Below are 21,768 nucleotides of genomic sequence, written 5' to 3' on the forward strand. Positions count from 1 at the left end.
GGCAGAGCAAGGCAGGGCAAGGCAGGGCAGGGCAGGGCAAGGCAGGGCAGGGTAGGGGAGAGCAGTTTCCAAGGCTTCCAGGCTCCTTGGCAGAGGACCCTGGGCAGAGGGCTTCTGCTGTCCTAACCACTGCAGGGATGGTATCTCAAAATTATAGGAGGATGCCAGGGCCACTGAAACAGCCACTTTCACCCATTGTCTACTCCTAGAAGCCCTCTTGGTAACCCAAAGGAAAATCCAACTCTCTAGCCTCGAATATTACCCAGAAAATTCAGCTCATAGGACACAAGGACAGGAATTGTTGATGAGGCTGTGACCTTATAATGTGTTGTCCTTTCTCTCTAGAAAAGGTTTCTGTGAGAGGAATGGGGAACTCTCAGATGGTACCAGTCAGGTGGTAGGGTAAGCTACTGTGGAGGGGTCTGGGGGACTGTGAGGTGTTGGCTATAAGGAAGAACTGGAAGGAGGGAGGAAGGGCTCATCTCAGGGCTCAGCCCCAATATGGGACAACATCCTCATGGCTCTAGGATGGGGCCATGTACCAGACACTCCAGGCCAGGAATATGTTGTGCTCCCTTGGGCAGGTGGAATATCCTTGGTCAATAGCTCAGGAAGGCAGGGCCTCTGTGTGAGAAGGCAGGGACTATGACTGGCTCCTGGATGGAGGATGGAGGACACTGGGTCCCACAAGGCCCCTCTGGGATCCCTCCCTCTATGGGCTCCATCATTGCATTTTTCAAGCTGAGTCTTGCCCAGCACTGTGCCTGATCTGTTGACACCAGGCTCTGAACTCCAGCTCCAGTGCCATGCTCACCATTCTAGTGTAATGGCGTCCGAGGGGGGGGGCGGGAATCCCCCATCCTTCCAAGAGTCCACCACTCAGAGACAGTCTCAGGTAAAAAGATGGATTTATTGGGGAAGTTCTGAATGGACCGGTCCCAGGTTTCAGAAAAACATATAACACAAAACAGGACGGTGGCACAGATACTTATTTCTGGAGGATTTCCAAGTACCAACAAACCAATTCATCTCCAATGGAGAGCTAAATTGGGACGCCATGGGGACAACAGACACACTAGGTGAGGTGCTCTAGGGAAAGGGCCTGGGGAGGCATCAAAGGACCCCTGGACTAGGTTCTGCTGAGAGAAGTTATGGGGATACTTTCTTGGTGGATCATTGTAGCCAGAGTGGCCTTCCTTATTGGTACTTGGAATTGGCAATGCATTGCCTGGCAAACTGGTCCTGGCATCATCTCTCTAATGCTCTAGTTCTCAGATCAGTAGGGCTGTGAAAATGGCAAATTCCAGTTTTCTCCCTTCACACCAGGAATCAGCTTCTGGACATCATCTCTTAGAAGGGCCGCAGAGACACCCCCCCTCCCAAATTCCTGGCTGCCTCTTGTTCCCAGGAATTCCCTCAAGGTTATGGCAAACCCCTGAAGTCTAAGGCTGGGGGACTGGGTCTCCTACTTCTTGTTCAGTCCAAGCTGCTATTGTGTCTAAGTGTGCACAGGTGGCTGGTGCTCCCCACCCTGGCTCTGATGTGAAGATCCAGAACTGATCCCTTACCTGCTACCCTGAGGGCCTCAAACTGGACAATGCCAAGTTTTCTAGTGATTCCAGGCAGTGATGGCAGCCTCTGATGTGTCTTTAAAGAGGAAACTGAGGCTCTAGGACCCAGAAAGTGGGAGCTCAGGGGAGGGCTGTCAGAGACAGAGAGGGCCAGCTAGGCCCCAAGGTGGGGGTTGGCTATACCTCCTTTAGGACTTCAAAGCCATAGAGTGTGAGATTCCCAGGGGGCTGTGCTAGGGGCATCCTGGTGGGGTGGAGTCCCCAGCCTCCGGCCCTTTTATATGGTTATTCGAAGGCTGTCTCAACTACCTGCGAACAGGCCCACCAACCTCATTTCCTCCTTCTCCAGAGCAGTGGGAGGGGCTGTAAACACCCCAGAGAGCCAGCTTTTGAGCCCCTGCCTCCCCCCACCCCCCACTGCTGGCTTGGCTCTGAGTGGGAACCTAAGATGGAGGGGAGAGAGGAATGGGGGGATGGGATTTGTGTGCTGAAATCATGGCTAGCCGGGCCCAGAGGAATTGATGAATGGTGTTGCAGGCCAGCAAAACCCCTGGGGAGAAGAATTCATTTCATGACCTCTGGCACATAAGGGAAACTGAGGCTCAGAGAAAACTGGGGCTGGCTTCTGTCTGACAGTGAGTGGATGGTTCTACCTCCCAGATTCACACGGCTATTAATTAAGGTCTATCTTGTGGTCTCGTGGGCTGTGGATGGCCCATTCCTTGCCCTTCTTGTGGAACCTGCCCTCTGCCCAGCCCAGGAAAAGCAGAGGAGACCATCTTTGTCATGGTGCTCATGCTGGGCCTGTGGTAGAGTGCTGTCAGAGCACTGCACCCAGACACCAGCGGCTGTCCACTTGACTCCCTGGCATTCAGTATCTTCTCAAGCCAGTGTGACCCTTTCTCTGGGCCCAGGGAGTGGATATAGAGCCTGGAAACTGGAGGCCTCCATGTCTTGTCACTCAGAGGTATGGGGGACCCCATCTTTCCCAGGCACGTGGGCTCTGCATCCCCCAAAGCCACGTGAAACATTCTAGTATTTTGGCCCCACTAGGATCTCTGGGCATCCTACTCCTACCGGACTCTGACTTCTCATGTCCCCATGACCTGGTGACTATGTCCACAGTTCTGCCTTCTCCCAGTCCCTTTCATCTGAGATGCCCCTGGCACTGGAGCCTGAGCAGGTGCCAATTAGGGTGGCTCCGGCCTAGGGCTCTGACTCTGAGGAGTTATATGCCCATCAGACAGGCTTAACTGAGGGTTCCTGTCATGGCCCCAGGGACTGACAGCTTTATGGCTATGCCCAGGATGGCCTGGCAGGCTGTGTAGGCTTGGGGCCCTCACCCCTCCCACTGGTGACTCATTTCTCAGGAGGGGAAATGAGAGCCAGTCCTTTTGCCTCAGATATCCCTATACCCTTAATCACTAGCACCCTCTTTATACAGCGTCCATCTACAGCTGTCTAGTCCCCTATGACCCAGGGGCCCACGGAAAATTCCATGACAGTCTTTCCTAGTAGTAGGTCAGGGCCTAGTATAGACCTGAATCCCCAGTGAGTAGATAACCTGGCTGGAATGTACACAGGAGTATAGCAGGCCCCAAGGCCCAAAGAAAGGAGTTATGGCTTGGGGAGTGATATTGGGAGCCAGTCTTCACACTGGGTGTAGAGCCAGTATATTGATTTTGAAGGTGAAAGGGAGTCCTTCCTGGACCTGGAGACTTCTCCCCGATGAACCATCATAGGCAATGGACAACTCTCTCCTACAGTGGCTAGAGGCTTTCTGGCAGAATACTTGTTTCCCCAAACCACCTAGTTGGCTATGCCTTTGAATTCTTAAGGATCTGAGGGAAGGGCTCTGCTGTTTGAGAGTCTGAATAGCCAGAGGGAACTGGATAGGTGGGGATGCCTGTGCAGAACTCCTACCCTGTTTGATGCCCCTCACAGGACTTACACCATTATCTCACTGTGTATACTTTTGTTCACACACATTCTGTATCTTCACACCAGCCCTCACTCAGTACTCATAGCTGCTCCCATTCCTGGCCCCTTGTTTGCTCAGGGTGAACATTGCTTTTAGACCCTGCTGAGACTAGGTGTTGTAGGTGTTTGGAATGTGACAATGTAAGGGCCTGTGCAGTTAGTGAGGTGAACAGAGTTGATGCAGGCCACGGATCTGTATCCAGGAAGGTGCTGAAAGCACAGCACAGTGCAAGGCAGAGACAACAGGCCAGATGGACAAGGGGTGGAAAATGAGAGCATAGTCAGGGGCTCTGTGGAGCTGGACTTGTGTATCACTTTTATGCCCCAGACTTAGGGCTTCTCTTCCAGTGCTTTCTTTGGAGGATGTAAGGGGAGCTGCATCTGGTGGGATCTAGGCCTGCTTGTATCTGCCTTCTCCAGCAGCCCTGCTAGAGAATACCTAGAAAGGGCAGTCTCAACCACTGTGGCACAGAGCGGGTGTCATGCTGCCATGTGGGCCCCTGGAGGTGTGAATGTGGAGGATCCTTGTGCCCTCTTCTTCAGCATCAGCTACCTGATCCCCAGGGGCCAGCCTTCTCTTGAAGGTATGGATGGCAGACTCAGGGTCATCCTACTGGGAATGAATATGCCTGGAAGGACATTGCCTATGTTCCCATGGCTGCCCTCTTTCCCAGCTCTGGGGTCTGGGTCCTGTGTTCTAAACTCTTCTAGGCCAGGCAGCTCTAGCTGACTTGCAAATGAACACTGAGGAGTGGCTGTGATGGATGTGGGCCTTTGAGAAGTAGGGCTGGGCCCACTGTCCTGGGATGCTACCTATGCACTGTCCTGGGGTCTTGCTGGACATCAGGATAGGTAGGGACAGTATGGGTATGGAAGAAAGGAGGACAGAGACTTCATGGGGCAGGACGGCAGAAATACAGCCTTGGATGAGGTTCTAGCATCAGTTTCAAAGGTGCAACCACCACTGACCATCTCACTAACCAGCTTGGTGCTTCATCTATCCTAGGGAGCTCTCTATGCCTTGGCTTGGCTGAGGCCCTGTTCCTAGGCCACCTGGGAAGGCAGATGGGAGTGTAGGGACTCCTGAGATAGGACTATCCCTGTTCATATCCTCTACCATCATTCCCACTGTCTGATAAAGATTCAAGACACTCCTGGTGGCCAGCCTCATTCTGGGGCCTGAATGTGCTGCCAGGATCCAGCTGGTCCTGTACTCACAGGCCACTAGCAGCCAGGCTACAGCCCACAAACCCCAGGGATTTGGGCACATACACAGTGGCACAAGGATTTCAACTGCATGACTACGGACATGTGGGGAGGTAACTTGGTCCACATTTTTTTTTTTTTTTTTTTTTTTGCCAGTCCTGGGGCTTGGACTCAGGGCCTGAGCACTGTCCCTGGCTTTTCTTTGCTCAAGGCTAGCACTCTGCCGCTTGGGCCACAGCGCCACTTCTGGCCATTTTCTGTATATGTGGTGCTGGGGAATGGAACCCAGGACTTCATGTATGGGAGGCAAGCACTCTTGCCACTAGGCCATATTCCCAGCCCTGGTCCACATTTTTTGTGTCATCTAATTATGTAGAGTTTTGTTTGTTTGTTTTTTTTTTTTTTTTTTTTTTTTGCCAGTCCTGGGGCTTGGACTCAGGGCCTGAGCACTGTCCCTGGCTTTTCTTTGCTCAAGGCTAGCACTCTGCCGCTTGGGCCACAGCGCCACTTCTAGCCATTTTCTGTATATGTGGTGCTGGGGAATCGAACCCGGGGCCTCACGTATACGAGGCAAGCTCTCTCGCCACTAGTCCATATCCCCAGCCCCTTATGTAGAGTTTTGACCAAGCCTGTTCTCCTGAGGCCTAGGCACTGTCTCTGCCCACTAGGGCTATATGACGCCTGGCTTTCTATCTACCACTCCACTTTTAACTCGATATTCAAGTCCTCAAATCTGCCCTGATCCAGATTTCGGTACAATTGTCTGGTTCCTCCTTTCTTTGGCTTAGCTGCTTTCATTCTTTCCCTGCCCTCCATGGAGGGCATGGTGACTGTCTCCCACTGGTCATAGCCTAGGTGCAAGCCCCTTCCTCAGATCCAGATCCCGCAGTGGTATCTTCACTTCCCCAACACAGTGCAGACCCACCACTAAATGAGGACAGGGAAATGCTAATTACCCTAAGAGGACAGGACACCACATCTGCATGTGTTGAAATCCCACCGAAGCCTATTAATAGTATAATAATGCATGCTACTAACAAAACAAATGAAAAGAGCTAGCACAAACCACAGCTTGCTTGTTTCTTCTTTTTCTTTACTTTCTCCATTATTTGAAACTCATACACTATTACTAAAATAATTTCTTTCATAGAAAGAAGAGGCAAAACAAAACAAAAAACACAACTTATCTGTTTGTCTAACTCCAGTGGATGGTGGATATAGCAGCATTAGAAATAAAATTAAAACCCAAAATGCAAAATTCCAGGCAGAGGACAATCACAGTATATTCCCTCTTTAGGACTCTTGGGGCACCCTTCCCTGACAGTGTCCCTTTCTCTGCCTGGAGCATGGGGGATGATCCACAGTGGCAGAAGCAAGGAGAGCTCTTGGTGGCAGTCCCTGGAGTTGGCTGATGGGTCCAGTAGTCTAACAGACAGACCAAGCAAACTTGTCAGAAGCTCGTGGCATGCTGGTGGCAGGTAGGTAGAGTGACCACCACTTCACCAGCAGGCTCTGGAGGTCATGTGGGGCCCAGAGAGAAACACCATGTATCAAGATAATGACTTCTCTGTCTGCCCCCAAAACACACACACAATTCAAAATGAGACCAATATCTTTGAGTAGCCTGGAGGCTGACAGATGTCAGAGCAGACATGGTGGGGCCTGGGGACAGAGGAATTGACAGTGGTTTCAGTATTAGATATCAAGAACAGAGGTAGGCCTCAGCGGAAAGAGATTCCAGACCTTTCTTCAACAGGGCATCAAGCTCCTTCTCCTAGGCTTGAATTCCTCTCCTGGACCCCTACCCTTACTCTGGTGGGGCTAGGATTGCTGCAGCTTTCCTTGGGAGGATTCCTGGTAGGGAAGGTGGGCACTCCCTGGTGGAGGGAGATGTACACAAAGCTTGCAGAGGTCCCAGGGACATAGTGAAAGGTAGGGATGGTGTTCATGGGGTCTCTGGGGCTCACTGAGCCAGGAGCTCTGGCTCTACACAGTGGAAGGATGGTGGGCTGAATCACTAGCCCGGAGCTGGGTCCACTCCAGAGCCCCATGCCATAGGAGAAGCTAGCCCTGCTCTCTGCTCCTCCCCTTCCAGCTCCGTTGCACTCCCTAGAGAAGCCCTGCTTTCATTCAGAGCCCCACCTCCATTCGGAGGGCTCGCTGCTTCCCCCCCCCCACCCCGCCCCTCCACCCCCACCGTGGCCCCAACCCACTGGGTCACTCCCTGAAGAGGACTTCCATCAGGACCAATTCCACCTGCGGGGAGGAATCCACCCAGAGCTCAGCGTGCAGAGGGGCCCCATCTGAGGAACCTCGCTCAGCCTCTAGCCCCAATTTATCCAGAGTAGTTCTATCTGCCTCTATCTGAGCCCTATCCCCCAGGTCAGAATCCCAATTCTTGGTAGGCATCCGCCCCATCCAGCAAGAAACCCACCCCCAGGTAGGAGCCCCTCCCCCAGGGAAGAGCCCCACTCCCAAGCAAGAACCTCCCTTCCTGGCAGGCTGGGTCCAGGGAGGAGCCCTCCCACCGCTGCTGCTGGGTGCGTCCTGCGCTGTCCCGGTCTACTTGCAGGTGTGCACGTCGTAGACGCGCGAGCACTCCTGGCAGCTGACGTAGCAGCACCAGTGGAAAACGCAGTGGCACTTCTCCCGGCGCCGCTCGGTGCGCGCGTTGTGGCCTCGGCCACAGCATAGCAGGTCACAGCCGTCGATGCCGTGAGAGCTCACGTTGCACGTGCGATCGCGCGTGCCAAAGGAGCCCGTCTCGGGGTTGGGCTCGCAGAAATTGGGCGAGGCCTCGTAGTAGACCAGGTCGCGCTCCGTGGGCACTTTGAAGTAGGTGTAGCGTGGCCGCAGGGTCTCCACCCAGCCCCGTGACTCACGATGCTTCTCCACCACCATTTCCGAGGCGCTGTCATACTTGTCCTTGAGGAAGTCGCCAATGGTGCGGAAGTCAGGCTGCGACCACCAGCAGGTCTTCACTTCGCAGCTGCCGGAGAGCCCGTGGCACTTGCACTTGAGATGCATGTGGCTGGCAATGGCCTGTGAAGGCAGGCAAGTGAGCTAACGTCTGCACTGCCCACTGGTGCGGTCCAATGGAGGCACCCTGCACTTTGCAAGCCACAAAGCCCCCTTGGGACTCCTCTCTGTGCTCTGAGCCCGGGAGGCTCCCTACATAGGCCCTCAGCTGACTCTACTTCCACAAGTTCTAGGATGAAGGGGAGGAAGGAGGGTGCTAGAGGAGCATCATCTTTGAAGATGTGAGAGTCTGGTTCTTTCTGATGGACAGATTTAGGGAACTTTTCAGAGCAGGTGCTTATAGACTGGGAGGGAAGGCTAGAGGTCCTGACCGAGGGCATTGGGAGTGTTCCCTTTATGGGCTCTGGGACAGGACTGGGGGCTTGACAGTGGCCAGGGTGTGGATGAGGAGAATGTTCTCCCTATGGGCAATAGGATCTTCTTTTATTTATTTTTGTATATGTGGTGGTAGGGAGGGGGGGTGGACCTCAGGAACACAGTGGGGATCTGCTCCTTCCATCTTTGAGGAAAGGAGTTGAGGAAAGGAGTATGTGTCAATGAGAACTACCATGGCACTGTCCACTGTTATAGATACTGGTCACTCATGAGCTCTAGAGAAGCAGCTGACCCTAATGGAGATGTGTTATAAATACAAACCACACATTGGTCTCCTAAGACTTGGTGTAAGAAGAGGATGTAGGATATGAAAATTGTGGTTAATATTACTGCATTATTTAAATGACAGCATGTTGGCTAGGCTGGCTGTTATGGTCTGGATGTTGTTTCTCAACAAGCGAGAAGATGGGTCACTAGTGGAGTGATGTAGGGAGGTAGGATCTTGGTGAAGTGAAGCCTAAGTTGGTGGGAGGAATACTACTAATGTTCTATAGCTACAGTGGACAACAAAGATTTCAAAATGACGAGTAGAAATAATTTTGAATATTCTCAAATAACCAATGTTGGATACGACATGATCATTATACATTGTGTATATGTATTGAAATGTCAGTGTATGTGACCATTACTATGTGTCAATTAAAAATAAAAAAAGCAGGAAATTGTTAGGTCATTGAAGGCACTGCTTCCTGGTACTTCTCCCTGACAGGCTTTTATCAGGCTTTGCCTGAAACTCCCTATTTCATAAAGTTACTCAGAGTCTCAGGCAAAGGACTTCATCAACCCAGGGCTACCCTATCATCTTCTCTATGGTGACAGTATTTCCTAACACACAGACCTCAATAGTGACGGGCCCAAATGACTCCCTCCCTTCCTACAATCCAACTGGCTCATTCTATTTCTAAGATGTCTCTGAATGGAGGGAAGGAAGGAGGGAAAGGTTAAAGCAATCCAGGTTGGGTTTTTGGAGAGAGTTGTTATAAAAGCCAGACCACTCTCTGGCTTCCTGCCTCTGCAAGTGATTTCTCCCTCTCTCATGTGCTCCCACCATGCTGCCATTCACCATATGTCACCACTAACTAGGCCCTCATGGACTTTCACTCTCCCAAACTAAACTAAACAGCTAAATAAACTGCTTGTCTGGATCAGTTACCAAGGATCTTGTTACAGTAAGGAAAAACAATGTTGATATTTAATTACGTTTAACATTAATGTATATAACACCTGTTTATTCTTCCAATATGGCTACAAAAATTTATAATTGCCTATGCAGCTCATGTTTGTGGCTCCCAAACTGTGGTTCCCAGCACTCTCCAGTGCTGGTTGAAAGCTTCCGCTAGGCTTTGGGTCCAGATCTACCTCTGCTTCATGCCCGTCTCTTAGACCCCCCACCTTTTTTTTTAACCTTTCTCTGTTATACTTGATCATGGTTAGGGTAGAGTAATACTCTTGGCCCTGCTTTGTTCTGCCTAGTCCTTTGTCTAATATTCATGGTCCTCTTGTTTGCAGTCATGTTTTCCCAAAGAAGAGGCATGCTTCCCTTCTCTACTCCTTCAGATTCTTTTAGTCTACTTTTATTTTTGTTCAAAGTTCTATATACACGTATTTTAAAGGGTCCAATAACTCTTGAGACCTGCTGAAAAAAATACCAAGAATTCTGTCTCAGCCATGCAGCAACTTTACTGACTCGCCTAAGACAGCCCCTACTATTCTCTCTCTCTCTCTTTCTCTCTCTCCCCCTCCTTCCCTCTTCGTTTATTTCTTTCTTTCTCTCTCTCTCTCTTTTTTTTTTTTTTGCCAGTCTTGGGGCTTGAACTCAGGGCTGTCCCTGAGCTTCTTTTGCTGAAGGCTATCACTCTACCACTTTTCTGTATATATGGTACTGAGGAATCAAACCCAGGGCTTCATGCATGCTAAACAAGCACTCTACCACTAAGCCACATTCCCAGCCCACACCTACTAGTCTTGCCACTGCTTGAGTTTGGAGTGCTAGGCATTATCTATTGGCCTCTCACCAGGGAGGATGAAAATTTAATTTCTCTCTCATACTTCCTACATATATGTGATGTATTATGACATCCCCTTTCCCATTACTGCTATTAATGTACTACCATTGGTTTAGTTCCCAATTCTTCCTTAATTGACTAAATATTCTCAGTTCCCTCTTGAACACTGAGATGTTCAAGCATGTCTCAATTGTATCCAGTTCGTCTTTTTGGAGATAACTTTTCTGCAAGGACAGGGCCCCAAGTAAGTTTTGTGAAATGTAAATGCCAGAAAATGAATCTTTCCTAGTGAAGTATGATATTTAATTGCACATAAAAATCTTGGTTCAGGGCTGGGAATATGGCCTAGTGGCAAAGAATGCTTGTCTCATATAAATGAAGCCATGGGTTTGATTCCCCAGCACCACATATATGGAAAATGGCCAGAAGTGGCACTGTGGCTCAAGTGGCAAAGTGCTAGCCTTGAGCAAAAAGAAGCCAAGGACAGTGCTCAGGCCCTGAGTTCAAGGCCCAGGACTGGCAAAAAAAAAAAATTGGTTCAAACCATTTCGTCCCTCACTATCCTGAAAATATCGCCACCCAATTTTCTTCTACCTTTCATTTTTCTTCCTGAGAAGTCTGATGGCATCCTGATTCCTGATCATTTGCATGAAACCCAAACATTCTTCTTGAAGCTTGAAGAGCTTCTCTACTATTAGCTCTGGATTTCATAACACTGTCTTGTGGTTTTCCAGTTACTTGATGGGATCTATGGGTCTAAAACATTAGTTCTGGGAAAAGCTCTCTCTCTCTCTCTCTCTCTCTCATGCCACTACTGTGCATCATTTCATAGCTTTTTTCATTCAAAGCTGACACTCTACCACTTTAGCTATGCCTCTACTTTAGCTTTTTGGTGGTTAACTGGAGGTAAGTCTCTTGGATTCGTGTGCCCAGGGATGGTTTTGAACTTTGATCCTTGGATCTCAGCTTCCTGAATAGCTGGGATCACAGGTGTGAGACACCAATGCCTAGCTTCATCTCTACTTTTTTTTTTGGCCAGTCTTGGGGCTTGAACTCAGGGCCTGAGCACTGCCCCTGGCTTCTTTTTGCTCAAGGCTAGCACTCTGCCACTTGAGCCACAGTACCACTTCTGGCCTTTTTGTATAGATGTGGTGCTGAGGAATCGAACCCAGGGCTTCATGTATATGAGGCGAGCACTCTTGCCACTAGGCCATATTCCCAGCCCCATCTCTACTTCATAAAGATACCTGATACTGGAAATTCCTGAATGGGTCTCAAATTTCTCATCTCCTAATTTAATACTTAATTCTTGGGTCTAGTATGACACCAATATTCATCTATCCATAGCTTTATTTTCTGAAAAGGGTAAGCAGAGAGTTTCTGGTCTGACACGCGCAATCTAAGGATGAGCTGCCAAAGTACAAACAGTCTCTCTACATATGGAAGTTCAGCCCTTTGCCTTTTCCTGAACCATCAACACCAAAGCCTGATTAGACTCTATACAAAAGGGTAGAAACAACCGAAGTTGTGTCTCCTCTATTTTACACAGGCTCATAAAACTCAGTCTCTATCTATCTATCTATCTATCTATCTATCTATCTATCTATCTATCTATCTGTCTATCTATCTACCTATCTATGATCTCTCTCTATATATATCTTATCAATCATCTCTATTAACCATTAATAATCTCTCTAATCCATGTGTATATTTAATTTATATTTGTTTGTCCATCCCCTATTTCTGTGTCACTCTGTTTCTCCCCTGTTTGGTCACCACATATGTGCATTTCCTCATCACTGACACCCCCACCTTGCTCTGTGGCTGCGTGTCTCTCTCTTCTTCACCATAAGGTTCAGGGACTTCTGCATGCCAGGCCTGTATCCTTCCCTCATTCTTGGGGATCCCAAGTCCATAGGAATACACTGGATACTGGTGGTGCATCTGGGTAGTGCTTACTTTCACAAATCCTTAGACAAAAGATGAGCAGCCCTCCTCCAACCCACCATTCTACCCTATGGGACAAAACCATGCTGAGGAAGTGTCTACTGCCTAGGCACCCATGGGTGCCATGAACATACCTGGCGCCCAGCCTCATTGTTGTGGCGGTTCATGGCGGAGCGGGCATCTGGCCGGTTCTCACGGGCATCTGCAAACTCCCGAGACACCATCCCGCCAAATTCGATGTCCTCACTACAGCCGCCCCACTTCCAGCCTTCCCCAGGAGAGCCCTGGTGGCGGTTACTGCAGCCACATATGGCAGCAGAGCCCTCCGCACAGGAGCGTGTCACTGCAAAGGCCACACCCGCTGAGGCGATGGCGTGGACAAAGGCTGACTCCCGGGTGGCTATGGAGAAAGAATGAGGGGAAGGATTAGTAGTCTGGTGAGGAAAGCTGCAGTGTGATAGGTGGGTGTCCATGATGAGCCAGGACTTGAGGAGAAAGAGGAGAAGGCACAAGCAAGTGTGTGCGCACATGTGTGCCACTACTGGTACTTGAACTTAGAGCCCAGGCACTGTTCCTTAGCGTTTTTTTTTTTTCTTTCCAGTCCTGGCGCTTGAACTCTGGGCCTGGGCTCTGACCCTGAGCTTCTTTGGCTCAAGTCTAGTGCTCTGTAACTCTAGTCACAGTGCTACTTCCTGCTTTTTCTGAGTACTTTATTTCAGATAGACGTCTCACAGACTTTCTTGCCAGGCTGGCTTTGAACTTCAATCCTCAGATCTTAGCCGCCTGAGTAGCTACGATTATAGGTGTGAGCCACCAGAACCCAGCTCCTTAGCATTTTTTTTTTTTTTTTTTTTTTGCTCAAGGCTGGAGCTCTACCACTTGAGCTATACCTCTACTTCTGGCTTTTGGGTAAGAGTCTTCTCATAGACTTTTGTTGTTTACTATCTTTTTATTTTTATTTTTATTGTTAAGGTGATGTACAGAGGTGTTACAGTTACATACGTTAGGTAATGAGTCCAACTTGTTACCCTTCCCTCATTTTTCTGCTACCTTCCCTACTCCCCAACTCTTTCCCCTCCCCCCACTTGAGTTGTTTAAACTGTGATTATCAGATTTCAGCTTCCTGAGTTGCTATTATTGTAGGGGTGAGCCACTAATGCCTGGTTTAAGTTGAAACTAGATCTGGGGATCTAGTTTCAATCTTCTGCATGTGATATCATTATCTCATTTTCCCAGCATTATTTGTCAAATATACTGTCATTTCTCTAATGTGTGATCTTGGCATAGTTTGTTAGAAATCAGTTGGCTATAAAAAGAAGATAAATTTCTGAGAATTCTACATGTTTGATTAAGCACAATCCTCTTTTGGCTATGATGGCTCTGTATTAGGCTCAATGAAATAATGTTAACCTATAAAGGATAGAACTTGGAGGACACTAAGTGAAATAAGTCAGGTCCAGGCTATGTGGGACAGCCTGGGTTTTGCAGAATCCAAACCTGAGTTGGCTTCTCCAGACAGGATGAATAACTGTTGCGCCTTCTAGATGTATGCAAACTTTGTGTAGTGCCAGTGAGTAGCCATCTGCTCTGGACAGGAGGATAAGGGGGTGGAGCCACGTAAGTTTTGCTGTCATTGGCACTCACTCTTCCAATTGCCACCTGACATAGTTGTGTTAAGCACCTGCTATATGTATGCTAAACAAGGTGTTCTAAGCTGAGAAGCACCCAGGAGTAAGATGGATGAGAATCTGAACTGCTAACAGATTTTCCTGGTCTAGCTGAAAAAATTCTGGACTCGAAGCCCCATGGCCTGGGTCTTTAGGAGATGGTGTGCTGAGGATCTCTTTGGACCAGAGCTCTCTTGTACAAGAGTACATCACTGGGCTCCTCCTGGACAGAGATCCCCAGTGGAGTCCTTGTTTTTATGAGAGTCCTTCCTGACAAGAAGGCTGTGCTTTCCCAACCCCAGGTGGGCCCCCAGGAAGCTTTCATCCTGGAGAGATGGGCAGGTGATTTGCTCCCCAGGCTTTTTCCAGCCAAGTTCTGAGAAGCACAGGAACTGAACAAGTGTGCACATACACTCAAGAAGCTTGATACTCATCCACACAGAACTATCATCAAAAATACATCATCAGGGCTGGGGATATAGCCTAGTGGCAAGAGTGCCTGCCTCGGATACACGAGGCCCTAGGTTCGATTCCCCAGCACCACATCTACAGAAAACGGCCAGAAGCGGCGCTGTGGCTCAAGTGGCAGAGTGCTAGCCTTGAGCGGGAAGAAGCCAGGGACAGTGCTCAGGCCCTGAGTTCAAGGCCCAGGACTGGCCAAAAAAAAAATACATCATCAAAAAATGTACATTTACTCTCACTCTCATGCAGCGAATACACAAAGAATATGTGCCAACTTTCTGGCTGTGAGCAAAGGCTGACCCCTGGCCCCCAGGCCTAGCACATCATGCATGTTCTCGGATGAACACAGGACAGACCCCTGCCAGGCAGCAGCTTCCTCTACACCTTCTCAAGATGCTTCAAAACATTCATTTTCCAGTATAAAATGTTTGCTCCCAGACAGACAGTAGTGTCCTTTGCAATCACCCCAGAACCTGAATGAATAAATGCCAGCATTCATTGGACACCAATGGCTTCCCTTCCTATTGCTCCATTGGGTAGAAGCTTGGTCTTTATTTTACCTTTAAAATACCCAGGCTGCCTCCACCCTGCTTTCTTGGGCTGAGTTGGGCATCCTCCCTTCTTGACCCATCCAGACCCTGCTTCCCTTGCTCCTCTGAGCCTGGGTTAAGACCAGTTAGTGAAGCAGCCTGTGTTCTCTTGAATTTGGCTCTCCCTGGCACTCTTCCCAGGGCAGCTCAGGAAAGAGGCTTGAACTGCATCCTGGGCAACTGACTCATTCTTCCTTCTTGGTTTTCCTTTCTCATTACCAGCACAGGGAATCTGCTATCTGAAGCTCTAAATACTTTACCTAGCCAAGTGAGTCCAGGGAGGGCTGGTCCTAGGAGATGGCCCTAATAGCCCATTCCACCACCCTTCTATTGCTCTGAGCAGACCCTGAGAGATAAGGGGCCAGCCAGTTCTCGGAGAGCTCTGGCCTCACCCCTGCCCTGCCCAGAAAAAGCGTTTGGAGACTCTGCTTATCAGGACTCAGGCAAACAGGCTTATGAATGACAGACACTTGAAGGAAAGGCAGGCAGGGGAGGGAAGGTGGAGCTCAGGGCTTAAACTTGGAGGGACAAGAGCAGATTCTTACCTGGCTCTGTCACCATCTAACTGGGCAATCCTCCCTTCCCACTAAGCCTGAATTTCTCCTGCTACAAGAGGGGGTGCCAGGCACCAGTATCTCAAGCCTATAATCCTAGGTACTCAGGAAGTTGAGGCCTGATGATCCTGGTTCAAAGCCCAGCCCAGGTAGACAAATCCAAGAGACTCCTATCTCCAATTAACTAGCAAAAAGCCAGCAGTGGAGGTATGGCTCAAGTGGTAGAGCACCAGCCTTGGGCAAAAGCACTAAGGGACAGCATGGGGCCCTGGGGTTTTAGAGGAGAAGGTCTCCTTCCAGATAAAGGCTACCCAGGCTGTGGAAGCCCTGTAGCTAACCATCTACTGGGTCCCAAGAGATGAAGACAAGAAATCTCTGCAATGTGTTCCCAAGACCTGCTTGTGAGGCCCTATAGAAGCTGTAGGCTGAAAACCACAGGCCATGAGACAGTGTGTTCTAGCAAAGGGTTTCTGATTTGGAACTGCACCAATGAATTTCTCAGCAGTTTCCCAGGGTACTGGTCCCTACAAGAGAAAATCTGTATTGGAGAATTTGGTAGACATCACCTTAAGCAATGGATGGAGTTTACATCCTCAGCAATGGACAGATACTACCAGCTTCCTGAGTAGGACTGTATTACTTTAAGGTATTCTTGTTAACAATGCATAGCCTGGCCGATGTCAGTGGTTCACACCTGTAACCCTAACTGCGTGAGAAGTTAAGACCCAGAGGTATGCTTTCAAAGTCACCACAGGCAAAAAAAAAATTCTGTAAGATTCCTTATTCAAAGTAAACAGCAAAAAGCTGTTAGATGAGTGGCACACATGGTAGCGCACCAGCAGAGCAAGCATAAAGCTCTGAGTTCAAACCCCATACTACCCCACCCTCCAGCCAAAAATCAAAAGCACAGCTTATGCCTGTTGTAATGATGAACCCAAATTGAGGGCCTTCCTCAGTTTCAGCAGCTTTGAGTCTGCCCATATTCCTCAGCAAACTCAAGGGAATGGACAGAAGGTTGGAGGAACCTGAGCAATATGGTGACATAAAACAAAAAGGAGTGCTGGGGATGTGGCTTAGTGGTAGAGTGCTTGCCTAGCATGCATGAAGCTCTGGGTTCAATTCCTTAGTACCACATAAACAGAAAAATCTGGAAGTGGGGCTGTGGTGCTCAAGTGCGCCGTCTGTTAGAGTGCTAACCGTGAGTAAGAGAAGCTCAGGGACAGTGCTCAGGCACTGAGTTCAAGCCCCAAGACTTGGGGGGTGGGGTGAGAGAAAAATGAGATTGATGGGAAAATGGGTAACATTTGAGTTAGGTCTAGGATTTGGTTACTAGACTCATACTTTTGATGGATGCAACATGCTTATATACTATGCCAACAGTATGGGAGGATGAGCAAGGGTACCCAGGTATTTCAGTACCACTCCTGCAGTGTTTCTATAAGCTTAAAATGATTTCAAAATAAAAAAGGAAATGCCCTGAGGCTGCCAGAAGAAATGTCTCCAAATGTCCTGGTGACACTCTACAATGGAGAGATTTTATTTATTTTTGCCTTTAAAAAAAATTTATTGTCAAAGTGATGTACAGAGAGGTTACAGTTTCATACATTAGGCCTTAGGTACATTTCTTTTACTGTTTGTTACCTCCTTCCTCATTCCCCACTCCCCCTTCTCCCTTTCCCTCTCCCCATGAGTTGTTCCGTTGGTTTACACCAAATGGTTTTGCAAGTATTGCTTTTTGAATAGTTTGTCTTTTTATCCTTTGTCTCTCGATTTTGATATTCCCTGGAGAGATTTTAATCCCCGGGGGGGTTGATTCCAGCCAGAAGCCTAGAGGAAACCCCTCCATTGGGGTTGTGGGCACAATCCCCTCTCTCTTTCATTGAGTTTGTGGGCAGAAACCACAGGATATCTCTTAGAGTGCATATGCTTCCCTATAGAAAGAATTGGTTGACTTTATCAGATTTCCACAGGGGTTAGAGGTGATCATTGTAAATCAGTTCCTGCCTTGAAGTCCTCTCTCTCTCTCTCTCTCTCTCTCTCTCTCTCTCTCTGGCCAGTCTTGGGGCTTGGAATCAGAGCCTGAGCACTGTCCCTGGCTGCTGCTGCTTCTTCTTCTTCTTCTTCTTCTTCTTCTTCTTCTTCTTCTTCTTCTTCTTCTTCTTCTTCTTCTTTTTGCTCAAGGCTAGAACTCTGCCACTTTAGCCACAGAGCCACTTCTGGCCTTTTTTATATATGTGGTGCTGAGGAATTGAACCCAGGGCTTCATGTATACAAGGAAAGCACTCTTGCCACTAGGCCATATTCCCAGCCCACGAAGTCATCTCTTTTTGCAGGGAGAACAGGACTCCTCTGCAATTGCTTACTGAGGACACTGCCTTCCTCACAGCCAAGTTCTTTGCTATGAATAATACCTCTGTCGAGGGTTCTGCTTCTATTGACACAACAGAGGCAGCTAGCATGGGGGATGAAGACATCCTGTAATGTGAAGTGGTCTACACTCTAGAAATGCAAGTGGATCATCTCCACTAGCAGAAAACGGCTTTATTCCTAAAAGGCTTTTGGGGGTTAAAAGTAGAAGAGTAGGCTGTGGGCTACTGGCACAAGCAGATGCTGCCAATTTGGCCCAGATGCCTGGAGTAGAGCCAGGATGAACTTTGTGTTAGTGAAAGCCTGCTCTGTTCAGACCCAAGACTCTTTCCATATGCTATCAACTACAAAGAAATAAGAACAAAGTAAATTATATGACATAATTGTTCTGGAAGAGAAACAAACTCTAAGCCAGGTGCAGTAGTAAACTTCTGGAATCTCAGCATCTAGGAAGGGAGGTTGAGGCAGAAGGATCATGAGTTTGAGTCCAGCACAGGATACAGTGTTTCAAAAAACAAACCAACCAATCAACAAACTAAACCAAAGAAAAACAGCTAATTCTACTTGGGAAAATCATCTTCACCAGACCCCTTGCTATGGTCTTATTTAGAAACTATTGATAGAGTTAATAAATAAAATGTAACATTTATCTGTGTGCTTCCTTTTTTTCCATCCACCCATCCATTGTCCACCATTTCCATCCATCCATTTGCTATCCACCTATTATCTACTCACCATCTATCCATTATCCATCTGTTATTTACATATTTGTACTCCACCAATCCTTCCATCCAACCATTGTTCATCTATCCATTCATCCAAGATATGAGTCCATAATAAGCCAGGCACTAGGCTCAGAACTAGGAATATAAGATGAGTAAGATGCAATGTACCTACTTTCAAGAGTCAGGATTTGAAAAATCAACTTTGAGAAAGTGGATTACTGCTCAATAAAATAAAACTTCAAACAATCCAGGCTTTATGAAGGTTGAAGGAGCTATGGTTCTAGTGGTATTTAAACAGAGACTGGAAGATTCACTGTCAGGTGAATCTTACCACAAGAAAAACTAAACATGAAAAGCCTTCTCTATCCTTAGTGGAATGCTCTGCTGGTTTAAGTCAGGTCCTTTGTTGTGAGCTCTCTTGAGTCACCTGTCTTTTACAAAGGAGAGAGCACATAGCAAGGATTGGCAACATGGGATCCAGAGCAAACTGAAAAGAGTAGATAAATGGATAGGTGAAAGATGGGTGATGGAAGGACAAATGAATGCATGAATGATAGCTGCAAAGATGGTACATAAGTGGTACGTGGTTAGATGGATGGGTGATGGGTAGGATGATTGGATAGATGAATAAATGGTGGATTGGTGGATGATAGATGCAAGGATGATAAATGGATGAATAGGTACACAGATGGAGGATGGATGGAGCTTGGCTCACTGGGAGGACAGGGAGAGTCACTAGTAGGGCTTCATCACAGCTAGGGCAATCCAGCTCTCAGGTATCAGGAACCATGGGATGAGATTCAGCACTTGGTTGCCTTTGAGTCTTAAGACTTTGATTTAGAAGGACCTTAGCAAATCTCATATTTCCTGAGTTGGATTTCATGCGCTTGTCAAGAATCAGAGATCATTTGGGGAATGAGGTCAGCCAAATGTTTGTATCTTCTTGTGTGAGGCTAAAAGTGTTTAAGAGACAACTGCCATATGGGGCTGGGAATGTGGCTTAGTGGTAGAGCGCTTGCCTAGCATGCATGAAGCCCTGGGTTCAATTCCTCAGTACCACATAAAAAACCCAGAAGTGGCACTGTGGCTCAAGTGATAGAGCAAAAAGAAGCTCGGGGACAGTGCTCAGGCCTTGAGTTCAAACCCCAGGACTGGTCAACACACACACACACACACACACACACACACACACACACACACACACACACACACACACTCCATATCTTCAGGAAAGGGCCTCTGGATGCAAAAGGGAAGGATTTATTTCCGAATTCATATTTGTTGAAGAACCATTGCAGAAATTGCCTCACTTTTCACCAGGAAGCACCAAATGTGCACCATGAAGCACTCGAGCAATGACTGTGTTCTAGCCTTTACCTCTGTGGGACTATCCTTCCTGGGGAGATTACCTAAGAGGCCATTTCTTTTCTTTCTTTCTTTCTTTCTTTTTTTTTTTTTTTTTTTTTGCCAGTCCTGAGGCTTGGACTCAGGGCCTGAGCACTGTCCCTGGCTTCTTTTTGCTCAAGGCTAGCACTCTGCCACTTGAGCCACAGTGCCACTTCTGGCCATTTTCTGTATATGTGGTGCTGGGGAATTGAACCCAGGGCTTCATGTATACGAGGCAAGCACTCTTGCCACTAGGCCATATTCTCAGCCCCCAAGAGGCCATTTCTGTAAGGACCAAGGTATGCTCAGAATTTCATCCTGTGACAGCTCAGCCCAGAGGCTGCCCTGCTCTGGAGAGAAGGGCCCAGATAAATCCTTTGTTTGTGTCCCAGATGAATCTTTATTTGCAGAGAACTGTTCCAGACAGTCAAAGAGAGTCAGCTATGGGTTCCAATCTGCTCAGCATCGAGTGCAGAGCCCAGACAAAGCAGTCTTGAGATTTCTTTGCACTCTCCAGCAGAATTCCAAAGCTTCACTAACTGTTTCCATGGCTGCAGCCTTGTGTGGGCCAGAAGCCCACCTGCATGGCTCTTTCCCATATCCCCAGGCAAAGGAAGTGATGCTTACTAGTCCTCTCTCAAGAGGGAAAGGCTGTGGGCCCATACTGGGTGAGAGATGGATAGCCCCAGGGCTCCTGACACACACCTGTTGGCCCCAGAATGGATTCCCTGAGGGGTTTTCAGAGGAAGGAATTTCCCAGGAGGGAGATTGTAGTTCAGATGTGACAGGAAAAGAGGCTCCTGGGGATCAGCGTGTTCTGGCCTGTAGGGGGTTGGCTCAGCTTGGCCCCTTGGGGGAAACTTATCAGGGAATTGAGTCTGGGAACTTCCCAACCACAGTCACTTGATGATAATATATCATCACTTAAAGGCCACCCTGGGGACTTGGGTCAACAGTTCTGGGAAAGAGGCAATGCCTCATCCAGGCTAAAACCTTCAGACTCAGGTAGGATCCTAACCTAGTGTCCATTCTGTGGTTGGTGACAGAAAGACAAATACAACTTGGCCATGACTCATACAGGTGACACTGGCCCCCATGTATAACCCTGTCAGAGGAGGAGAACTGACTATAGTGGGCATCCCTAACCAGCTTCTCTACAAGACATAGAGGGGTCTGTGGTGGGGGATAGGTCTCTGACATAATGATGGTTCCCTCATCAGTGGTCAGTGGGTATCTCACTGGTCTACCTGAAGCTGGGTCCTACTATCATGAGCTCTGGGACTTAGGGTTCTAGCTGTAATCAGCTGAGGCAGGGCCAAGGCTCAGGCCCAGAATGAATTGTGGATCTTCCTCTCCAGGCCTGTTCTGGGGTCCTGGAGTGCTTGACCTCATTCCTAGTAGTAGCAGGACACTCTTGTCCATGGCTTTGCATGCTTCCCTAATCCCTGAAGTGTTGGAACTCTGCCCTGGAAACTCCTGGAATCCAGGGTCAGTCTTCCCCCACCCTTCTTTGGGCAACATGAAGCATCTGGACTAGATGTCTTCAGCTCCAGCAGGAGAAGCGTATGGTCAAAGGCACCCAAGGGGGTAGAGTCTTGGAACCTGCCTCACTGCCTATCAGGGAAGCTCCAAAGGCCCCTCCTCCCAGTGGGAAACATCTTTGCTGCCAGTAGCTTTTCTCCTCTAAGTCTACATGGAGGCTCTTTAAGCCTCAGAGCAAGGACACATGTCCCTAGTGTGTTGCACAGGAATTGGGGGAGGGGGGGAGTGGGGAGAAGGGTAGGAGGGAACAGATAGAAGGTCCCAGAGAACACAGGGTCCTCACTTACACACACTCCTTACCTGGCACACACAAGAGCTAGAGTGGGCAGCTCCTCCCAGAGCATTGCTCCT

The 21,768-nt window shown here is 48.4% G+C and overlaps 1 protein-coding gene across 1 annotated transcript in view; it reads right to left on the reverse strand.

Moving 5' to 3' along the window:
• Nucleotides 1-7,319: 7,319 nt before the first annotated feature.
• Wnt3a (Wnt family member 3A) overlaps nucleotides 7,320-21,768 on the reverse strand; it is a 45,323-nt gene continuing 30,874 nt past the window's right edge. Inside the window, exons 3-4 of the mRNA XM_048357746.1 lie at nucleotides 12,259-12,524; nucleotides 7,320-7,799 (exon numbers count right to left, since the gene is read on the reverse strand). Coding sequence (XP_048213703.1) covers nucleotides 7,320-7,799; nucleotides 12,259-12,524 — 746 coding nt within the window. The remainder of the gene's footprint in view (nucleotides 7,800-12,258; nucleotides 12,525-21,768) is intronic.

The sequence above is a fragment of the Perognathus longimembris genome, chromosome 11, assembly GCF_023159225.1.
Source record: "Perognathus longimembris pacificus isolate PPM17 chromosome 11, ASM2315922v1, whole genome shotgun sequence".
In the NCBI taxonomy this organism is placed as follows: domain Eukaryota; kingdom Metazoa; phylum Chordata; class Mammalia; order Rodentia; family Heteromyidae; genus Perognathus; species Perognathus longimembris.